The sequence below is a fragment of the Mya arenaria genome, chromosome 13 (assembly GCF_026914265.1).
Source record: "Mya arenaria isolate MELC-2E11 chromosome 13, ASM2691426v1".
Taxonomy (NCBI): domain Eukaryota; kingdom Metazoa; phylum Mollusca; class Bivalvia; order Myida; family Myidae; genus Mya; species Mya arenaria.
Window position 1 is genome coordinate 33,311,424 of NC_069134.1, and position 18,908 is coordinate 33,330,331.

Here is an 18,908-nt window from a genome sequence, read left to right on the forward strand (position 1 = left end):
GGACGGATGACATAGGACGGACGACATAGGACGGACGACATAGGACGGATGACATAGGACGGATGACATAGGACGGACGACATAGGACGGACGACATAGGACGGATGACATAGGACGGATGACATAGGACGGATGACCCCCGATCACAACTGATATCGTACCAACATGGTAGAGATATAGTTAACAAATATCTTACGATCGATATCGTTCATATGTATTCAACCAGTTGTCCGGTAAGGCGCAGTGGTTAGCACACTCGCGTCTCAGCTAAATGGTCCGTGTTTGATTCCTGGACGCATGTGAGTTCGGTTTATGGTCAACAAGCCGGACAAGTGGGTTTGCTTTGGGTTCTTTGGTTCCCCCAACAACAAAAAACACACTATCACGTAAATATCATGCCAACGAGAGTGATTCATATAATGTTGTAATAACTTTTTTCACAATCGTTGTAAAATAAATAAATTTAAACTTAAATATGCATTAAAGTAAGATGCTTACTCATTCTACATGAAAATCAGTCTGGATTAAATCACGGACCAATAAAGCAATCTTATAGGTCTGCGATTAAATGAAGTAGTGAATGGCTTCCGTCAATCAAAAGTTTTCCATGAAATTGATCCGTTCAGAATCATTGGTTGTGAAACAGACTCCAGATGAAAGGCTTCATAAATTACACATGCCAGCGATTCACATGTGGGGGGTTAACATACATCCAAAGATGTACACACATTCATTTCAACTTTCAAGTAATTACAACTTGTAAATTATAAATATCAACCATTTATGCCCATTGTGTAAACATGAGATATCTTTACAAACTCTCAATAGCTTCCACATTTGAATGAAACGTATTTTATTGCGCTAAAACCACTTTAAACTTTTCGAACTGTGAGTTAATCATGTTTGCGATGAGATATTTAACTTTCCAAATTTACACTCAATGGTCTGATCATTACATGAAAAAAAGGAATGAGGGCATGGTATGATACATTAATGAATAGCTGTCAAACTGAAGTATAATATTGTTAATTTGTTGCACAAATATTTGACAATGTAAAGAATATATTTAATACCGTCTCAGTAAAAAATTACGTATAATTGATGTTTGCTTTACTAATGAGCGCCCATATCAATATAATGTGTTTGGGACGATCATGATCTTGCAATATTATATCAGTATGATAACAAAAGTTAAATGAAAAGAAATTTAGCATAACTAATTGACTTGTCAGAAATTCTGGAAATAACATTTATTCAAGTATAATATTTATTTGAGACCCTGTGTCTCATGCTAAATACAATTACTTTGACAATTGTGTGTGGCCTTGACATTGACCTTTAAGGGGGAACCTTACGTTTCTGTGCAAATTGCCTCACTGTGCAGATCACCTTGGCAACGTGTATTTGGATTTCACACAAATGGTTCAAGATGTTTGAAATACTGCACACTCTTTATGACAAGTACTTGACCTTCATCAGTGCCCTTGCCCTGCGTTAGTATTCAGTATTCTTATTTCTTCTTTCCGTCTTGGTTTAGAAGTTTATATATGAAGTTGTTCACATGTAGTTTACAAGCATTCAAAATCAACACTTCAGTCATCATACATTTTATTTATCCAGATATTCAGATATAGTCCTCATCAATTAATGAACACATACACTTATACACAGAAATCTTCATGGACAAGCCCAGTAATTAAATATTTAAATGTATACCCAAGTCGCATATAAAACAATCCAGCAAAATCTAGCAAAAGAATCTTGAATCATTTTAATATATATCATTATTTCTTTCTCAAGCTATTTAGGAGTGTTTTTTAACAGTAACTAAATAAATGCTTTAGTTTACTCTTTATTGACAGTTTGACCTAAATTCTTTTACAAAGTACTAATATAGAAAAGAAAATTGTTACTGTTTTAGAATATCATGCCGCTAGTTTAAATTCCAAATTATCATGCTGATAACTTCACTTTTGATTAACATGTTGAGCTATTCCATTTAAATATATAACCCCGGGGGGGGGGGGGGGGGGGGGGGGGGTCCAAAATATGTTTTACTGGAATGTTTTACTGGAATAGCCCTGATATTTTTCAAACAAAAGGATTTGTTTACTTCAATAAAGAGTAAACTGAAGGATTTGTTTATTCATATTCCCTGAGGAAAAGTTACTGCATCAGTGAAACAACTGAATAGTTACAAACCACGCAAACAACCAATACAACCCACACTTGCAAATTCACCGCTCGAAGATAGGTCTTGAACAATCACTGTTCACTTGCAGGAATAACACATTAACACAATCTCGGTCCTGGCTATTAACCACAGTGTCGTCACTACTACTCCTGTTGTGATGTTGTGTTTTTCAGTCCGAGCTATCAGATTCAGAATCCTCGCTACTTCTGTTGCGATGCCGATGCTTTTTCTTCCTCTTTTTCTTCTCCTTCTTTTTCCTTTTTTTCCGTCTTTGCTCCCTCTCCTCTTCGCTTTCATCCGAGAAACTCTCACTCACACTCCGTTTTCGATGTTTGCTTTTCTTCTTTTTATGAGATCGCTTCTTTTTGTGGGAACTTTCATCATCACTATCTATTGATGATTCCTCGGAGTCACTGATTTCACTATCTGAGTCCTGCGATGATTTGTGCTTGTGCTTTCTTTTCTTTTTCTTCTTGTGGCTCAATGGTGACCTTGACCTTTCCCTAAAAATATTAATATTTGAAATTCTAGTAGAAATAGGTCTTCATAAATTCAATTAAAAAACTTACATGTTATAAACTTATAGATATATAAACCAGAGAGAGTACCTTGTACACTTTTGTTTTCCAAAGACTACAAAAAGAAGACTAAATTAATATTGAAAAACCTTTTAACAAAGAGTATTTTAGTATAACTGAAGATTCCAAAGGATAAAAAAACACAAGGGCCTATACTCTACTGGCATACAGAGGGCAAGTACTACAATAATATTCAATTCTTTGTACAAAGTTTTCTCCATAAGAAACTTTGTTTTCGGGCAAAGTGAAAAAAACCTTCCATAATAATAAACAACTCTCCGTTCAAAGTTGTCTCCCTTAGAAAATACTGCAGCACTTTAAGGGCAATAATCATGTCATGCAGGCAGATCTGGCTGGTTTTGGAAAGTAACCATGGATATCTAAGTACTGTATAGATTGATCAAGATCCAATAAACACTGAAGACTGTATCGCATTCATTAGCAATTGTTTAAATACGCAAGGAGGCACGAATGCACGGATGACAGAACACCGCGTCATCGCATAAGCACTTCTGGTCTTTGGCCAGTAGAGTAAGAAATGAATACAAAGTTGATATCCATTTCTAAAATAACAAACCTCAGTAAATAATTCTTTGAAAGCGAAAGAAGTTCAAAGGTTGTGTTACCTTTTGTGTTTCTTTTTCTTTCGTTCTTTCTTTGTCTTTTCTTTGTCTTCTTCTGAAATAGTCATTAATATTCTTATACATGATTTTGTAAATGTTATGAATCACTACATTCTCCAATCAAAATAAATTGTTTACAACAAACTGATAGCTTCGAATAACAGGCAAAAAGGTTCTTATTGATTGGATGAACTTTTCACCTACAGTACAGTTAGGGGTTTTTTGAGACCAAGCTAAACTGAAGCCTATGATATTTTCCTTATATAACCGGGTGTTAAATATGTATATTGCAGCATAAACTGTCTTGCTTTAGAACTATGCTTTTATAGCAAAGCATTAGTGTCCACCTGCAGAGCAAGTGGTTGTGGGCTCAAGCCTTATCATATGCACATAGCAATTTGTGCAATCTATTACAATAAGTTAATACCAAGAGATGGAAAAACCTTCTTGAAATTACTACAATGATCCTGGTGACAAGGCACTGAATGTACAAATCAGTACTGATCCCAGAGGAAGCCTACCATTTCTGAGCTTGACCAGGGGAGAGACAAACTCTTCTTCACTGGTGTCCGAGCTAGTTGAACTCACGTCCAGGACCACATCCTTGCCAGGGTCAGCGCGAACAAAGTTCCGGCACTGGAATGTCAGGTGACCCGCTACAATGATAAGAAAGTGGAAAATTTAACATGAAAACTTTGTAGGCACGGTTCTGACTTGAATCAGAAGGTTTCTTAATAAGATTCTGTTACACCATCTCAAACAGTAAAGTAATCGAACAGCTACTACTTATTCTACATAAAATTCATTTATTTTTCCAGATTTGAACCGGCCCAAATGCCCTTCAAACCATCGATTTTGGCTGGCAGCCGGTTCTTTTTGAGAACACTGGGTTCTAGAACTTTGGACTGTTGTCGCGGTAAAAAAGAGTGCTAGTCCAAACTAGAAGTGAAACTGGGATTCTTATAATAATTTTAATTTAAACAGTTAAATATAATTTAGGGATTCTAAATAAATAAATGAAACCTTTCAACGTACAACTAAATGTATTTGGACTAGAGGCATTGGTAGTCTGTGCAAGCTTCAGGCGAATATTTTTTCCAATGGTTTATTTTTAAATACCACACATTTCAATTCTGCATGATGTAATAAAGTTTTACCATATCCACACTTCTTGCATGCAGCCTTAAAGCCTTCACTGGCTTTCTTTGCAAACCCTGGTAAACCTGAAAAAAAATACTTGTCTATATGTATTTATGAGACAGTTGTATTATCCAAAACATCCAATCTGAATGTAATAAATATTATTCATACTGATTTAATTACATTAAATGCAACTTTTATACACATTGAACTATGAAATTTAATTGACATGCGTTTATGATACCGTGTTCGCTATAAAACCTACCTTGAACAGAGCTTTCCATCACACAATCTTTTGTCGAAATTCTAACTTATCTCCCCTGAATGTTCGTGTATAATCCATAAACATAAAAAATATCTTTATATCTTTAAAGCATATTTTCTCAAATTTTCATACAAGTTTACTTCTCTAAAGGCTTTTAAATTAGTTTGCTGTATTATGTACTTATCAATACTGCAATTATGGATTTCTTTTATTAATTTTCTGAAAATTATATTTATGGCCATATTGATTTCAAGATGGCTGCGCCCATGTAGTAATCACTTTTGATTTGACTTTTTAAATAAAATTAAAAGCTTGACTCACAGCAATGAGTAACATCTATATTCAGGAACCACCCTCAAATGGAAAGGTATATTTTACATTTCAAGTATTACCATTTGTATCTATATCGAATATTTGTTTTATTTTGACTTGTTTCTCAATAAGCTTGTATTCGGATTTTGCATAATTCGGACAAGCACTTCAGTTTATCTAGTATTGCGGCTAGATTTGTGCGGGTTAAAGTATGTTCTGTTTTAACTGTCTATGAAATAGTGCATTCCTTATGATGATTCTCTATAATGTTAATCTAACCGACGTGACTTAAAGCATACATGTGAACTCTATCGGCGGTACTGGTAAAATATACCGCCATATCGCTTTGCTGTCGAAATCTACCGATATTTAAAGCTCTTTTAAAAAACCTCAAAATTTTATCAAATTGGCCTTAAATTTTCTTTTAAAAACCACAAATTCTATCAACCATGCTAAATTACCATATTTATCTGCCACTTTTAAGAACATGGTGCAATAAACAACATGTCAAATCACTTCACACTTCGGCCGAGATTGTTGCTTAGTTACCAGTATGGTACAAAAGACCACTAATCAGCATTCTTTGTTAATTAGCAACCTACTAATCAGCATTTTTTAAACATCAAAGACATTAAAAAAATGTCAAAACATCAAAGAAAACAACATTTCCAAGGTATTATTAATTATCTACAGTGTATAAAATGTTACAACATTTTGGCGCGAAAATTGACATACACAATTCTACAGTCGTCTGCACTTACACTCCGACCTTTTTGGCAGTCTAATTTGAGTTTCGGAGCAGCTCTTCTGAATATAAACTTGTTTTTACAAGTCAGAGTTAATATTACTTCTGTTTCTTAGCAAAAACACTGTCAATTGACAAGTCTCTTAACCATGACATATTTAATGCGTAATTTCCGAAAATCTAAAAATAGTAACAAATATCAAGTTTTTGTTTACATTGTATCCATCATTGTTTTTGACTGAAAAATATAGAAATTAGAAATTCTACCGCTTTTGAACTCAAACTACGGCTTTTGAGACCTAAATCTACCTCTCTGTCATTGCAAAAGGTTCACATGTATGCTGAAAGTGAAATCATACTGTATTAATTGTTAAAACAATTTTATAAAATAATATTTAGGAGAAGCAGAAGAGTAGATTTTTAGGTTAACCTGTATTTCATGTTATTTTCTGTCCATATGAAATATATCTCAAAGTTTTGCCAAAAAAACACTTGTCAAACACTGAAGGTATTGCTTTACTAATTTTAGGTTCTGCTCGTGACCTCATGTGGTGATATCGACATAGAGTTGTGGTCAAAGGAGGCACCTAAAGCATGTCGGAACTTTGTGCAGCTGTGCATGGAAGGCTACTATGACAACACCATCTTCCATAGGGTTGTCAAAGACTTCATCGTTCAAGGTAAATGATGATGTTATCTTACCAACTTGTTCACAATTTAACTTATACTCACCAAATGTTTGAACTTAACCCCTTTTAGTTAAGTTTATCAAAAGTGAAAAAAACTATATATATATATATATATATATATATATATATATATATATTATATGGTACATTTCGCACAGAATTTTGACTGCTGATGCAAAGACTGTTGAAACCTGACTAAATTATATGTCCCTGGTCTAAAAATAATATTCTTTGCAATATTGTATCGAGTCACATTATGACATCTTGTGAATGTCATATATTTGTAATTAAATACACATGTACTATGTTTTTATTTTCAAGGGGGTGATCCTACAGGCACTGGGCATGGAGGGGACAGTGTCTATGATAGACCATTCAAGGTATGATATATATAATTTGATATTTTACAGTTGTACATGTTATTTATAAAGGATCTTATGTGAGTTGCCATTTCATATAACACTTATGAAACTTGTAACGATAAAGTTAAAAAGCTCGCCAAAAGCTTGTACCAATATATACATCCATAAAGAAAAATTGAAAATAAAGGTTACTTTGCTCTGACAGTGTAAATTGATGAATATTATTTCAACAGGATGAGTTTCATCAGAGATTGCGTTTTGTTCGCCGAGGGCTTGTTGCCATGGCAAATGCTGGGCCTAACGACAATGGAAGCCAGTTCTTCTTCACTATGGGCCAGACACCAGAACTTATGAATAAGCACACCATCTTTGGGAAGGTATTTGTACAATTAGTTTTCAAAATTTGATTGCAGTATGCAGATCCGGTACTTCAGTTTATTTTATACCTAGATAGGTCTAAAGTATTGCATGATTTTTATCATAAAGTGTAGGTATCCTGACAGTTTTTTTGTACCATGGAATTGCAATTTGGGGGAAAAGATACCTTTATACGTTTTTCAAGATATCTATTTTAAGAATAAGATAAAGAAATCCAGTTACTATGTTATCTGTCATGTATATTGTAAATTGCAAACGTAAATATATGATGTGGCTGAATTTGAGGCTGAAAGATAACATGATGAAGCAAATAAGTGATCGGACATGTCTCGCCCTTTATAGAGAGCGTTGATGCTACATGTGTGCCCCACCTACCCCACCCACTTTGATGTCAGTCTGCAATGCCTTCTACCCCACCCACTTCAATGTCAGTGCGCAATACCTAACTTACCCCCAGTTTAATGTTTGAATGTTTACAGCGGTTTCAATCTTGATGACGTCTATTCCAGGTGTCTGGTAACACAGTGTACAACATGTTGAAGCTTCAGGAGTGTGAGGTGGATGCCGAGGACCGACCTGTGTATCCGAACAAGATCATCAGGACTGAGGTAACACAAATAAAGAAATACCCTTTTGTTTAAACCAGATATGGAATACTGAATTCAAAAATATATACATGTAATTACATTCACGTTTGATTTTCTGTATGATAAAACTGTCATTCATTTTGCATGATCTGGTTGACCTTTCGTGACCTCTGTAGGTGGAGTTTTGCAATAAAGACCTGGGTCATGATTTATAAAACACAAACTAAAAAAAATCAATAATCTTATTCATAAACGCAAAAATCATTATTATCACTTAAAATAAAGTAATGGAAAGAAGAAATGTAAATATAGTGATTGTTTTTTTATTTTTCATGCCTTCATACAGTATTAAGGCTTGGCGGAGATTTTGCAAATGCGATCAAGCATTCATACTGCATGAACGCACAAATAGTAAGAATTAAAACTAAAATAATCATTGTGTTTGACTGTCCCCTTCATACCCAAACAAGTTCATCAAGACTGAGGAAATTTAATTGTGGATGATTTATTTGAGTTTTAAGCTGCCCCTATATAAACAATTTCTTTACTTTTTGACCAGCCAAACATTTTGGATGCAATTCAAAACAAAGCATGAGGACTGAAGTATATAATGTAGTTCATAACTTTTTAACTGTTAATAGGAATTCTATCAAACTCCACAGAATTGTAGAGTACCATGGGAAGGCATGTTAAACATAAAATTTAGGTTTCTTTTCTCAAAGGTCAATGTCACACTGGAGGTCATTGTTACACAATATGGATTTTATTGCAAGTATTCTTGACTCAGTTATAAAATTTTGTGGGAATTCAAACACACTTCAAACAATAGTAGAGCACCACTAGTCAGTGTTTCTAAGAAGGGCTGAAACTAATGTTGTCATAACTAGTAGCCCAATCCATTTCGTCACAATGAAGCTACTGAAAAAAAGATTTATGTTATAATTATCTACAGATTCTGTCAAATCCATATGATGACATCATTCCTCGAGTGACAAAGAAATCCAAGAAAGACGAAGAAGGGGAGCTAAAACCTAAGAGCAAATCTCGAGCAACAAAGTAAGTAAGAGCAAATCTAGAGCAACAAAGTAAGTAAGAGCAAATCTTGAGCAACGAAGTAACTAAGAGCAAATCTTGAGCCACATGGTAATTAAGAGCAAATCTTGCGCAACAAAGTAAATAAGGGCAAATCTCAAGCAACAAAATAAGTAATAGCAAATCTTGAGCAACAATGTAAGTAAGAGCAAATCTTGAGCAACAAAGTAAGTAAGAGCAAATCTTGAGCAACGAAGTAACTAAGAGCAAATCTTGAGCCACATGGTAATTAAGAGCAAATCTTGCGCAACAAAGTAAATAAGGGCAAATCTCAAGCAACAAAATAAGTAATAGCAAATCTTGAGCAACAATGTAAGTAAGAGCAAATTTTGAGCAACAAAGTAAGTTAGAGCAAATCTCGAGCAACAAAGTAAGTAAGAGCAAGTCTCGACCAACAAGGTAAGTAAGAGCAAATCTCGAGTAATGAAGTACCAGGTTAGTAAGAACAATTCTGGAGCAATAAAGTAAATAAGAGCATATCTTGAGCAATGAAGTAAGTAAAAACAATTCTAGAGCAACAAAGTAAGCAAGAGCAATCCCTTAAAACAGAGCAATTCTATAAAAACAAAGTACTGTAAGTATTAAAAGGGCAAATCTCAAGCAACAAAGTACAGTAAGTAAGAGCAAATCTCGAGCAACAAAGTGCAGTAAGTAAGGGCAAATCTCGAGCAACAAAGTACAGTAAGTAAGAGCAAATCTCGAGCAACAAAGTGCAGTAAGTAAGGGCAAATCTCGAGCAACAAAATACAGTAAGTAAGAGCAAATCTCAAGCAGCAAAGTACAGTAAGTAAGAGCAAATCTCAAGCAACAAAGTACAGTAAGTAAGAGCAAATCTCAAGCAGCAAAGTACAGTAAGTAAGAGCAAATCTCAAGCAACAAAGTACAGTAAGTAAGAGCAAATCTCAAGCAGCAAAGTACAGTAAGTAAGAGCAAATCTCAAGCAACAAAGTACAGTAAGTAAGAGCAAATCTCGAGCAACAAAGTACAGTAAGTAAGAGCAAATCTTGAGCAACAAAGTAAGTTAGAGCAAAAAACAGGATGAAAAAATAGTAAACATTGTACTTATACCTGTATAAATGCCCCGTAAAATACAAAGTCTTATATATTTTTTTTAAATTGAGGGCAACCAAAGCTTGTTTAACTCAATGACATGCAAGCCTCTATCATGTGTTCCAGGAATTTCCAGCTATTGTCATTTGGCGAGGAAGCCGAAGAGGATGAAGAAGAAGTGGCGAAGGTCGCTGAGGTAAAAAGTACACCACTAAGCCTAGATGTTGTTGTTCAACACTAAGCCTAGATGTTGTTGTTCAACACTAAGGATGTTGTTGTTCAACACTAAGCCTGGTTGTTGTTGGTCAACACTAAGCCTGGATGTTGTTGGTCAACACTAAGCCTGGTTGTTGTTGGTCAACACTAAGCCTTGATGTTGTTGGTCAACACTAAGCCTAGATGTTGTTGTTCAACACTAAGTCTGGATGTTGTTGTTCAACACTAAGCCTAGATGTTGTTGTTCAACACTAAGACGGATGTTGTTGTTCAACACTAAGCCTAGATGTTGTTGTTCAACACTAAGCCTAGATGTTGTTGTTCAACACTAAGTCTGGATGTTGTTGTTCAACACTAAGCCTAGATGTTGTTGTTCAACACTAAGTCTGGATGTTGTTGTTCAACACTAAGTCTGGATGTTGTTGTTCAACACTAAGCCTAGATGTTGTTGTTCAACACTAAGTCTGGATGTTGTTGTTCAACACTAAGCCTAGATGTTGTTGTTCAACACTAAGCCTGGATGTTGTTGTTCAACACTAAGCCTAGATGTTGTTGTTCAACACTAAGCCTGGATGTTGTTGTTCAACACTAAGCCTGGATGTTGTTGTTCAACACTAAGCCTAGATGTTGTTGTTCAACACTAAGCCTGGTTGTTGTTGTTCAACACTAAGCCTAGATGTTGTTGTTCAACACTAAGCCTGGTTGTTGTTATTTTTTATGTTTTATTTTTGCGTTAATAGAAATAAAACAAAGAAATAATCTCGATGCTAATACCTTAAAGGCCGGGGTATTAGTATTAAAGGCAGACAGTCAGAAAAATGGCCACTTCACTTGAACACTTGAAAATTGCTAAAATGTGCAAGATGGTTTATCAAATATATAATAAATATACCTTGTGAATTTCAAGTCTCTCAAACAGTTATAAATACTACGGTACTTTCAAATATTTTTATTTTTTTATAACTGTCAAACAAATTCAAATTTCCCAGAAATGTTGATTGACAGATCTTCAAAGTTCATGACCCTTTAACAGTCAACTGAATTTCACTACCAATTCCTGTCTACTACAGGTTTGCTTTCATAGTATGAGGTTGTAACTGCCATATGGTGGGAAACATCCATTATCTGGGGTGATATATACAATCAAATGGCTTATTATAACACAATTCGTGGAAGAATTGGTCATGGTATATGAAACTTAATTTATCTTATCTCAAATGAGAAACTAATGGACAAATTCTTCCTTACCACTCTATCAGAATCATATAACACCACAAGCCTGTGAATGTTTACAATAAAAACTACTGACCAGAGCAGACGTCTTAAACCCGATTGACCACGCCTCCTCTGTCATATAGGCTTAATTGCTGTCCGGTAGGATATATGGGGTCATGCATCCCGGCCTTTAAATGCACTTACACATCTTTGGATCCTAATGCTGGATGGTTTACCTTAATTAAATATTTCTTTATGGCAGGGTTGGCGTGGAAAGAGCAAGAGCAGCCATGATATGACGAAGGACCCGAAACTGAGTGCTGTACCAGCTGTAGAAATCAGTCCAGAGAGAGGGGAAAAACGTAGGGCCGATAGTCCCGAACAGGTACACGGTTGAAATGTATAATTTTTAAAGTTTTCAATGAAATTTGTACAAAAAAAAAATCTTACTTACTTATATTACTTGAGTCACTCAATGTGAGTTTTTTTATTAATGATAAAAACAAGCTATTTTATCAATTAAGGTAATTGAAATGAATTTGTATTGAATGACATTGTTATTTGTTTTATATATTGATAATTTGTTGGCAGCAGTATGGCAATGTGATTTATTTTTTTAAATCTTGTTATTTACGTAAAAATAACTCAATACATTTAAATAAAACACATGTTGCCAGAAATGATAAGCACATGTAAATCATTGCCCGTATCTCTGGATATAATCATTGTTGAATTATGCCCTTGTTTCATTGGAAAAATATCCATACGGAGTTAGTGTCAGCTTTACAGCTTTCTTGTTAAAGGATTCTTTTACCCAGGACTCCGATGAAGACAGACAGAGGGAGGAGAGACGGGAAAATGTTAAAAAGAAACTGAAGAAAGATCCGGATATCAAACCAGATATAAAACCAGTCGACACCAAGAAAAACAAACCACCAGAAAGTACCGAGACTAAACCAACTAATAGAAGGTAGGAAACACAAAAAGCGTTTCATACGATTTATTTTCTAATCAATATCTCTGAGTATTTAAAATACCTATTTTGAAACTAAGAACTTATTTGATTTCACACATAAAACTTAAATGCATTCAATTTACGACACTTAAAATCTCTTTTAATAATTGCATTATATTCAATAAAAATTCTTGATTTTGCAAAAATATGTCATATGCCAAGATGAGATGGCCCCATGGTTCAGTAGTTGCTCAATGATGATAAATTGTATCAAAAGGCTACAAGGCAAACTATGTATGTTCTCAAAGAATGCACAATTATTTAAGGAAAATATCATTTTATTTAAAGCAGCAGCAACATTGTGCAAAACATTTATCCACTTTAATTTCAAACTAATAAACCATTCAAGGTAGAAAACCTCTTACTAGTGGCAATACATAAAATTATATCAGCAAACATGTATGTAAAACATGGCTGACGAAACTGACATTAAAAAATCATTATGAAATGCCCTTTGACAAAATGATGAAAACACACTGCTTTGGTATCCAGACCCAGTTTGGAAAAGCCAGTTCTTAAGTCACATGTGTGTCTTTTTAAACCATGAGTTATTTGTTGTTTCTCACAGCGAAGAATTAAAAGCTGAATCACGTCAGTTGAAGAAAGACATCAGGGAGTCAAAAAGAAGAGCAGAACAGCGTAAAACAGAACAGCCTGCTGAGGAGGAGGAAAAGGAAGAGGGTAGGATTAACAGCTGATTTTATTTTAAAAGGACTATACACCAGATTGGCACCAAAAAATATTTTTTTTATGTAACTAATCTCAGGACAATAATTTAATAAAATGTTTTACTCTTTGATGTCATAATTATAAAAAAAAATACCAAAATGTAAAAGAAAAAAATCCAGTCAGAGACCGGGTTCAAACCAGTGTCGCCAAAATTGCAGTCCAGTGTTGTATCCACTGTACTACGAAGGCTTAATTCTTTGGAATATTTAAGCTATATACCTAATGTGGTAATATCACGTGATAACATTGACTAGCCAATCACGCATAAGAATGAATTCTACTAGGTATACATACCTAGTAATCTTTTTTAATGGAAAAATATGAAAGAACTGCAAAAAAATAAATTATTTGTAAACTATATGGTACTTCAGTTAGTTAGTTTCAATGCATTGTACACATCGATACCAAGTTTATGTCAGTTTTCGACAATTTTCTTCCTTTTTCGCAATTTTATCTTACGGTGTATAGCCCCTTTAATGCCTATTCATTGACTGTGGACAGAATAATTGCCCTTGTGTTTGTCACTTTGTGACAAGGATTGACAAATATTTGAGTTTTTAATGTAATTGACCACTAAAAAGATTACCTCTTCACTTGTCACCACTCAGTTCTCCCTAATGTGTAAAATTTCAATTCTGGCCTGAGCTTATACAATTTGGTTGATGGTCACCAAGCCAGACAAGTTGGTTTCTCCAGTGTCTCCAACAGCACAAGACCAAACTCTTGAGTAATATGTTCAACAAGAGTGACATAATTGTACATGTTCTTATATATTTTATTTGAACAATAAATCATTGTAAAACAGATCAAGATTAAAATGAAGTAAAAACAGAAAACATGTTGAATAAGGTGTAATGAAATATTTTCATTATCCTACGACATGATGATACTGTCAACAAAACTTATAGCTTTGTTCAAAAGTATGTTTAAACTAAACAATGACATTTAACATGCAAACATCGACAAATTTTATTTCAATGTTGATTATTATCATTATTATAAATTAAAACTCTGTTAAAATGTTTAGTTAAATGGAAAATGTATATGAATCCTGTGGCCGGCAAATGTTTTTTTCTGCTGTTGTTTTTTAATTTTCTGATGTATTTTTTTTTATCTTTATATTTATGAAATTAATTTTATGTCATAACCAAACACCTTTTTCAGAATAACCAAACACCTTTTTCAGAAAAGTTTCATATTTGATTACATCAAAACAGTGAGAAAGACTTAAATACTATGCATTGTGTGTATAGATACAGAGGGAAGACACATCTCGGAAAGAGATAACTTGAGCAGTACTGGGGATTTTCAAGTGAGAATTTCATTCCCAAAACCCCCTGTAAGAAATGACCCTCTAGCAGACTTCAAGCGAAAGAGGCTAAAACAAAAGGCGCTATGCAAAAAACAAGGAAAACAAGGCACATCTTGGGAAGAGATAACTCTAAATTTCATTTATTTCTTGTTTACAGAACCGCCATTAGGTAGTGACCCTCTGGCAGATTTTAAACGAGAGAGGCTAAAGTATAAAGCTCTGCGTAAACAACAAGGCAAAAAGGGCTCACGGGAGGAGGTAACTCTAGCGTTACTCGAGAAATTCAAGAACAAGCTTACTGACTCACGGACAGGGGCTGATGAGGGTGAAGGAAAAGAGGAGGGGGTGGGGAAGCAGGCCGTGGGGAAGCCAGTTGTTGCAGATGGGGATGAGGAGGAAGAGGAAACAGAAGAGGATTTGGCTGATACCTCATGGTATGCAATAAATATTACGTTGGTATAAGATTTTTCTATACATGTCTTTGGCTGATAATTTATGATATGCAATAATGTTGTAAGGAATTTTCACTATAATTTGTTTCAGTCAATCAGATAAGTTGGTGATGTTTAGGCAACATGGCCATGTGACATTCATGAATAATTATGGCATTTATCATTTACTTTGTGGCCATGTTTCAATAATGCACCAATCAATTGTAACCACAGCCCCCCCAGATCCGGGGAAATGGGCCGTGTTTTTACCTTCCAGGTGGCCCCGCAGTGCCGGGTGAATGTGTTGGTTTTGTGTTCGCAAAAATATAGCAGGGAATGGGCCTTAATTGTGTCCCTGGGGTGCGGGGGCATTTGGCAGGGATTTTACGATCTGTTCGTCCCAGCAGGGCGGGGATTTTTCCCGGGTTGGCTGGACCGAAAGTCAAAGTCCCCGCAATTCCCCGGACCCGGACCTGGGGGGGCTGTGGTTACAATTGACTGGTGCATAAGATATCTCTGTCTTAAACTTTACGCTGCTAAAAAGTGTTCAGATGCACAATGTTTCTAATGGAACTCTGTTACATCAAAAATCTGGTTACGTCTGGAAATATACTATTTTTACTTGAAGCTGTACTCTCACAGATTGAACGTTTTGACAACATTTTTTTTATTTTTTGTGTTGGAACGAGCCAATTTTTTCGAAAATCCATGGAAACAAGTTATTTAAGACTGTTGACAAAAAATTTGATCACAGATTTTAATATTAAAGATCAAAAATTGATGTTTTATGCATTTTTCTTAAACTGTTAGTAATGGTTTAAGCCATAAAACATTAATTTTTGAATGGAAATATGAAAATCTACGATATGATTTTTTGTCAGCAATCTTATATCATTGGTTTGCAGAAAATTTGCCCTTTCCAAGACAAAAAATAAAAAAGATTAAAAATAGTAAATCTGTGAGAGTGCAGCTCTTTATTGAAATTGGGCCCTGGCCCCAATTTCTCGAAAGTTCTTCAGCATTACTCACTTAAGTAACTTACTTTTTTAGCAAAATTACATACTTGAATATGATTTTGTAAAACAGAAAGTTCTTTATCTTATTTATCTCAAATATTTGTTCCATTAAAAACGATAAAACTCATTAAAAAGAAAATATTGCAAATTTTCAACCCAATCAAAAGAAGTGTGCTGAGCTTGACCCTTTTATAACGGACTTAAGATGTTTTGAGAAATTGGGGACAGATGTTTAACTAATTGCAATACTATTTCATTTAATTGTTCATTGTTAAATTATTCATTACACTAACATGCAATTGAATTGTCAAACCTTACCCTAAAACATAAACTGTATGTATTTTTTTTATCTAGAATCTTTCATTTATTTGTAGGTTGGCCCACAAGCTTCATTTTGAAGAGCAAGCTCGGAAGGTTCTTGACGCAAACATCTCAGATTTGGACCGCTACGAAATACACGACCCTCGTAATCCTCTCACAAAACGAAGACGTGAAGAGAGTAAACATAAAATGAAGGGCAGATCCAAAAGAGACTTACAGACTATGTGAACATTTCATTTTATATCACTACAGCATGTATATGAACCTCAGAATCCTCTTATAAAATAAGATGTGATGAGAACAATAATAAAATGATGAGACAAGTTAGTACAGTCGAACCCGTTGGCTCGAACTCCATGGGACCGGTAAAAATGGCTCAAGCCTCGGGAAATTTCGAGCCAAGCGGGAATGCTTACCTTCAGAATAAAAAAAATCGGTCCTTTACATCCAGTTTGAGCCAACGAGAAAATTGAGCCAAGCGAGTTTGAGGGAACCGGGTTCGACTGTAAATATAATGTTTGTCATAAATGACCAGATTTTAAGATGTGGGTAGGAAGGTAGTGTTTTTCGATGTCACTTAAATCTGTAATGAAAAACGAAAAGGAATGACCACCGTAGAATTTAATACAAATTTGGGTAACTGATATTTTTGTGAGACTGTTATGGCAAAAAATGTATTTTTGTAATTGCGGCCTTAGAAACATTATTCGAAATTGAAGTTTTACTTGTGTTATTACCCAGTGTGTTTATACCACTTCATAAATTATGTCATATATATATCCTATCTCAGAAGGCAACATTTTGCTTAAATGAAGACTTAAATCAAAGATAACATTTCTTTTACTATACTTTTTTAAATGAAACAGGGCATTCTACGCCGCTTAAAGAGCTCCACCAGAATTTGATAAGGTGATTAGTTTCTTCAAACACTTCGACAAACCTGTTTTCAAGATAATGTTTTGACAGTGCTCTGTCAGACAGCCATATTGTGAAAAGGTTTGTCGAAGTGTCTTTAAGAAACGACACTCTCAATCAAACTCTGGTAAAAGACCGAAGGCGGGGCTCAGTAAGTGGCGTAGACTGTGGTATGTTTCATTTAAAATGGTGGAGAAATAAGAAAATTATCTTTGTTTAAAGTCATATGAAGCAAAATATTGCCTTCCAACATAGCATTTATGACGCATTTTATCACTGGTATACACACACTGTACCTTTTAACTCTCATGAAATGAAGATGGTAGGAGAGCAGACATTAAATTAATGTTCAGAGCTAAATGAAACGATTCTTGATTTGAATTTTATTATTTTTTATTTGGTTATTTCAGACATTTATCTTCAAATGTACAAAGGATTGTCCCTTACAAAGTTTTGTGTTGTTTTATGGTTTCTCAAGTTGCTGAAGGAACAAAAGGCATAAATTGTACACTGCAGGTCAGCTTATTACAGAGTCTATGAATTAGTTCTCAGTTGATAGGCTTCCTGAAGATTTACATGATGAGGTAATGATTTTATTTCAAGGTTATGTTATGTCTCCGCCTAAGATTTGTTAAGCTTTCGTATGTCTGATTTTTGAAGATATATGAGAAAAGATATAATATGTAATCTTTGAACCGCTTTCTACATCTATTCTAATCATCTTATATATCATGTTTCAACGTTATCATTTAACATAGCTTTATATTTTTGTGACAGTGTTAATGGATACTCCACATTTTCTTGCACACCGGATAGGCATTTCTGGTGAATTGAGCTGTGCTGGAAAATTCAATCTGGCAGATCCACTTCTTATTTCTTTTATTGTATGGTTTCTAAAAAATACATTACATGTATGTCGTTTTAATAAGGAACAATGGAATATATAAAAATACATTTTTTTTAATTAAAGATGAAAACAAGTAATCATCAAAAAATTTAAAGATTGTTTTAATTCAGCAGTGACCTAAAGTAACTTTGCACCTTGACGTCTGTGAACATCTTCGCATTCGCGTTTTGGTGATATGTTAAAATATGTTGTGTTTTCTACATAAATGTTTCTACAAATTGATGCTTAGAGGTATGCAAGAAAATTATTGATTTCGAATTACTGGTATAGATGGAAAACCCTAATCCTTGGGCACAATGTGTGGCTGGTAACTTGATAAGGTGCTTACTTGTGTGCCCTCGGATCGGATTATCAATTCAGACTTAAAGAAACACTTGATATATATTATCATTGATATAACACCAACTGTGTTCTTGAAGGATGCAGGACATAGTGAACCACTGCCTGTGTAAACCTCATCCAAAGTGTACCATTTCAGGACAAAGTAAACCATCTTCATGTTATGATGATATTATAGTTGCATTGTCTAATGGTACACTGGTGAAAGGGGTGATAATTATGTGTGCTATTATTGATTTTTATATTATTTGAAATTAGGAATTTAAAAGCATTTAAAAATGTAACTGTATCTTATTAACACTTCTTATGAACAATATGTAAATCATTGTCAAGACCAATCTGTACATATACAATGAAAGACATACATGTAGGATGCTATGACATTGCGCTTTTGATTTATTTGGAATATTGAAACTAGAAGTACAAATGTACATGTATTAATAAATATTTTATTTTCTCTCTGGTCATGTTATTGTG

General features: G+C 34.4%; 2 protein-coding genes across 3 annotated transcripts; one reads left to right on the forward strand and one right to left on the reverse strand.

The window, feature by feature from the left end:
• Positions 1–2,041: 2,041 nt before the first annotated feature.
• On the reverse strand, positions 2,042–4,929 carry LOC128214687 (protein SREK1IP1-like). The gene is made up of 5 exons (XM_052921307.1): positions 4,801–4,929; positions 4,553–4,618; positions 3,917–4,051; positions 3,399–3,450; positions 2,042–2,697 (listed from the first exon to the last, which is right to left on the reverse strand). Exons 1-5 carry the CDS (start codon positions 4,817–4,819, stop codon positions 2,364–2,366), a joined length of 606 nt encoding a protein of 201 aa, XP_052777267.1. The 5' UTR covers positions 4,820–4,929; the 3' UTR covers positions 2,042–2,363.
• A 114-nt stretch (positions 4,930–5,043) lies between these two features.
• Positions 5,044–18,888, forward strand: LOC128214703 (spliceosome-associated protein CWC27 homolog). Of its 2 annotated transcripts, none has more exons than XM_052921323.1 (12): positions 5,044–5,167; positions 6,387–6,537; positions 6,868–6,926; positions 7,142–7,285; positions 7,796–7,894; positions 8,826–8,929; positions 10,142–10,211; positions 11,709–11,831; positions 12,250–12,416; positions 13,030–13,142; positions 14,660–14,936; positions 16,324–18,888. In XM_052921323.1, exons 1-12 carry the CDS (start codon positions 5,126–5,128, stop codon positions 16,496–16,498), a joined length of 1,524 nt encoding a protein of 507 aa, XP_052777283.1. In that variant the 5' UTR covers positions 5,044–5,125; the 3' UTR covers positions 16,499–18,888. The 2 variants fall into 2 exon arrangements, with proteins under 2 accessions (XP_052777283.1, XP_052777284.1); XM_052921324.1 differs by having other exon boundaries at positions 12,265–12,416.
• Positions 18,889–18,908: the final 20 nt, after the last annotated feature.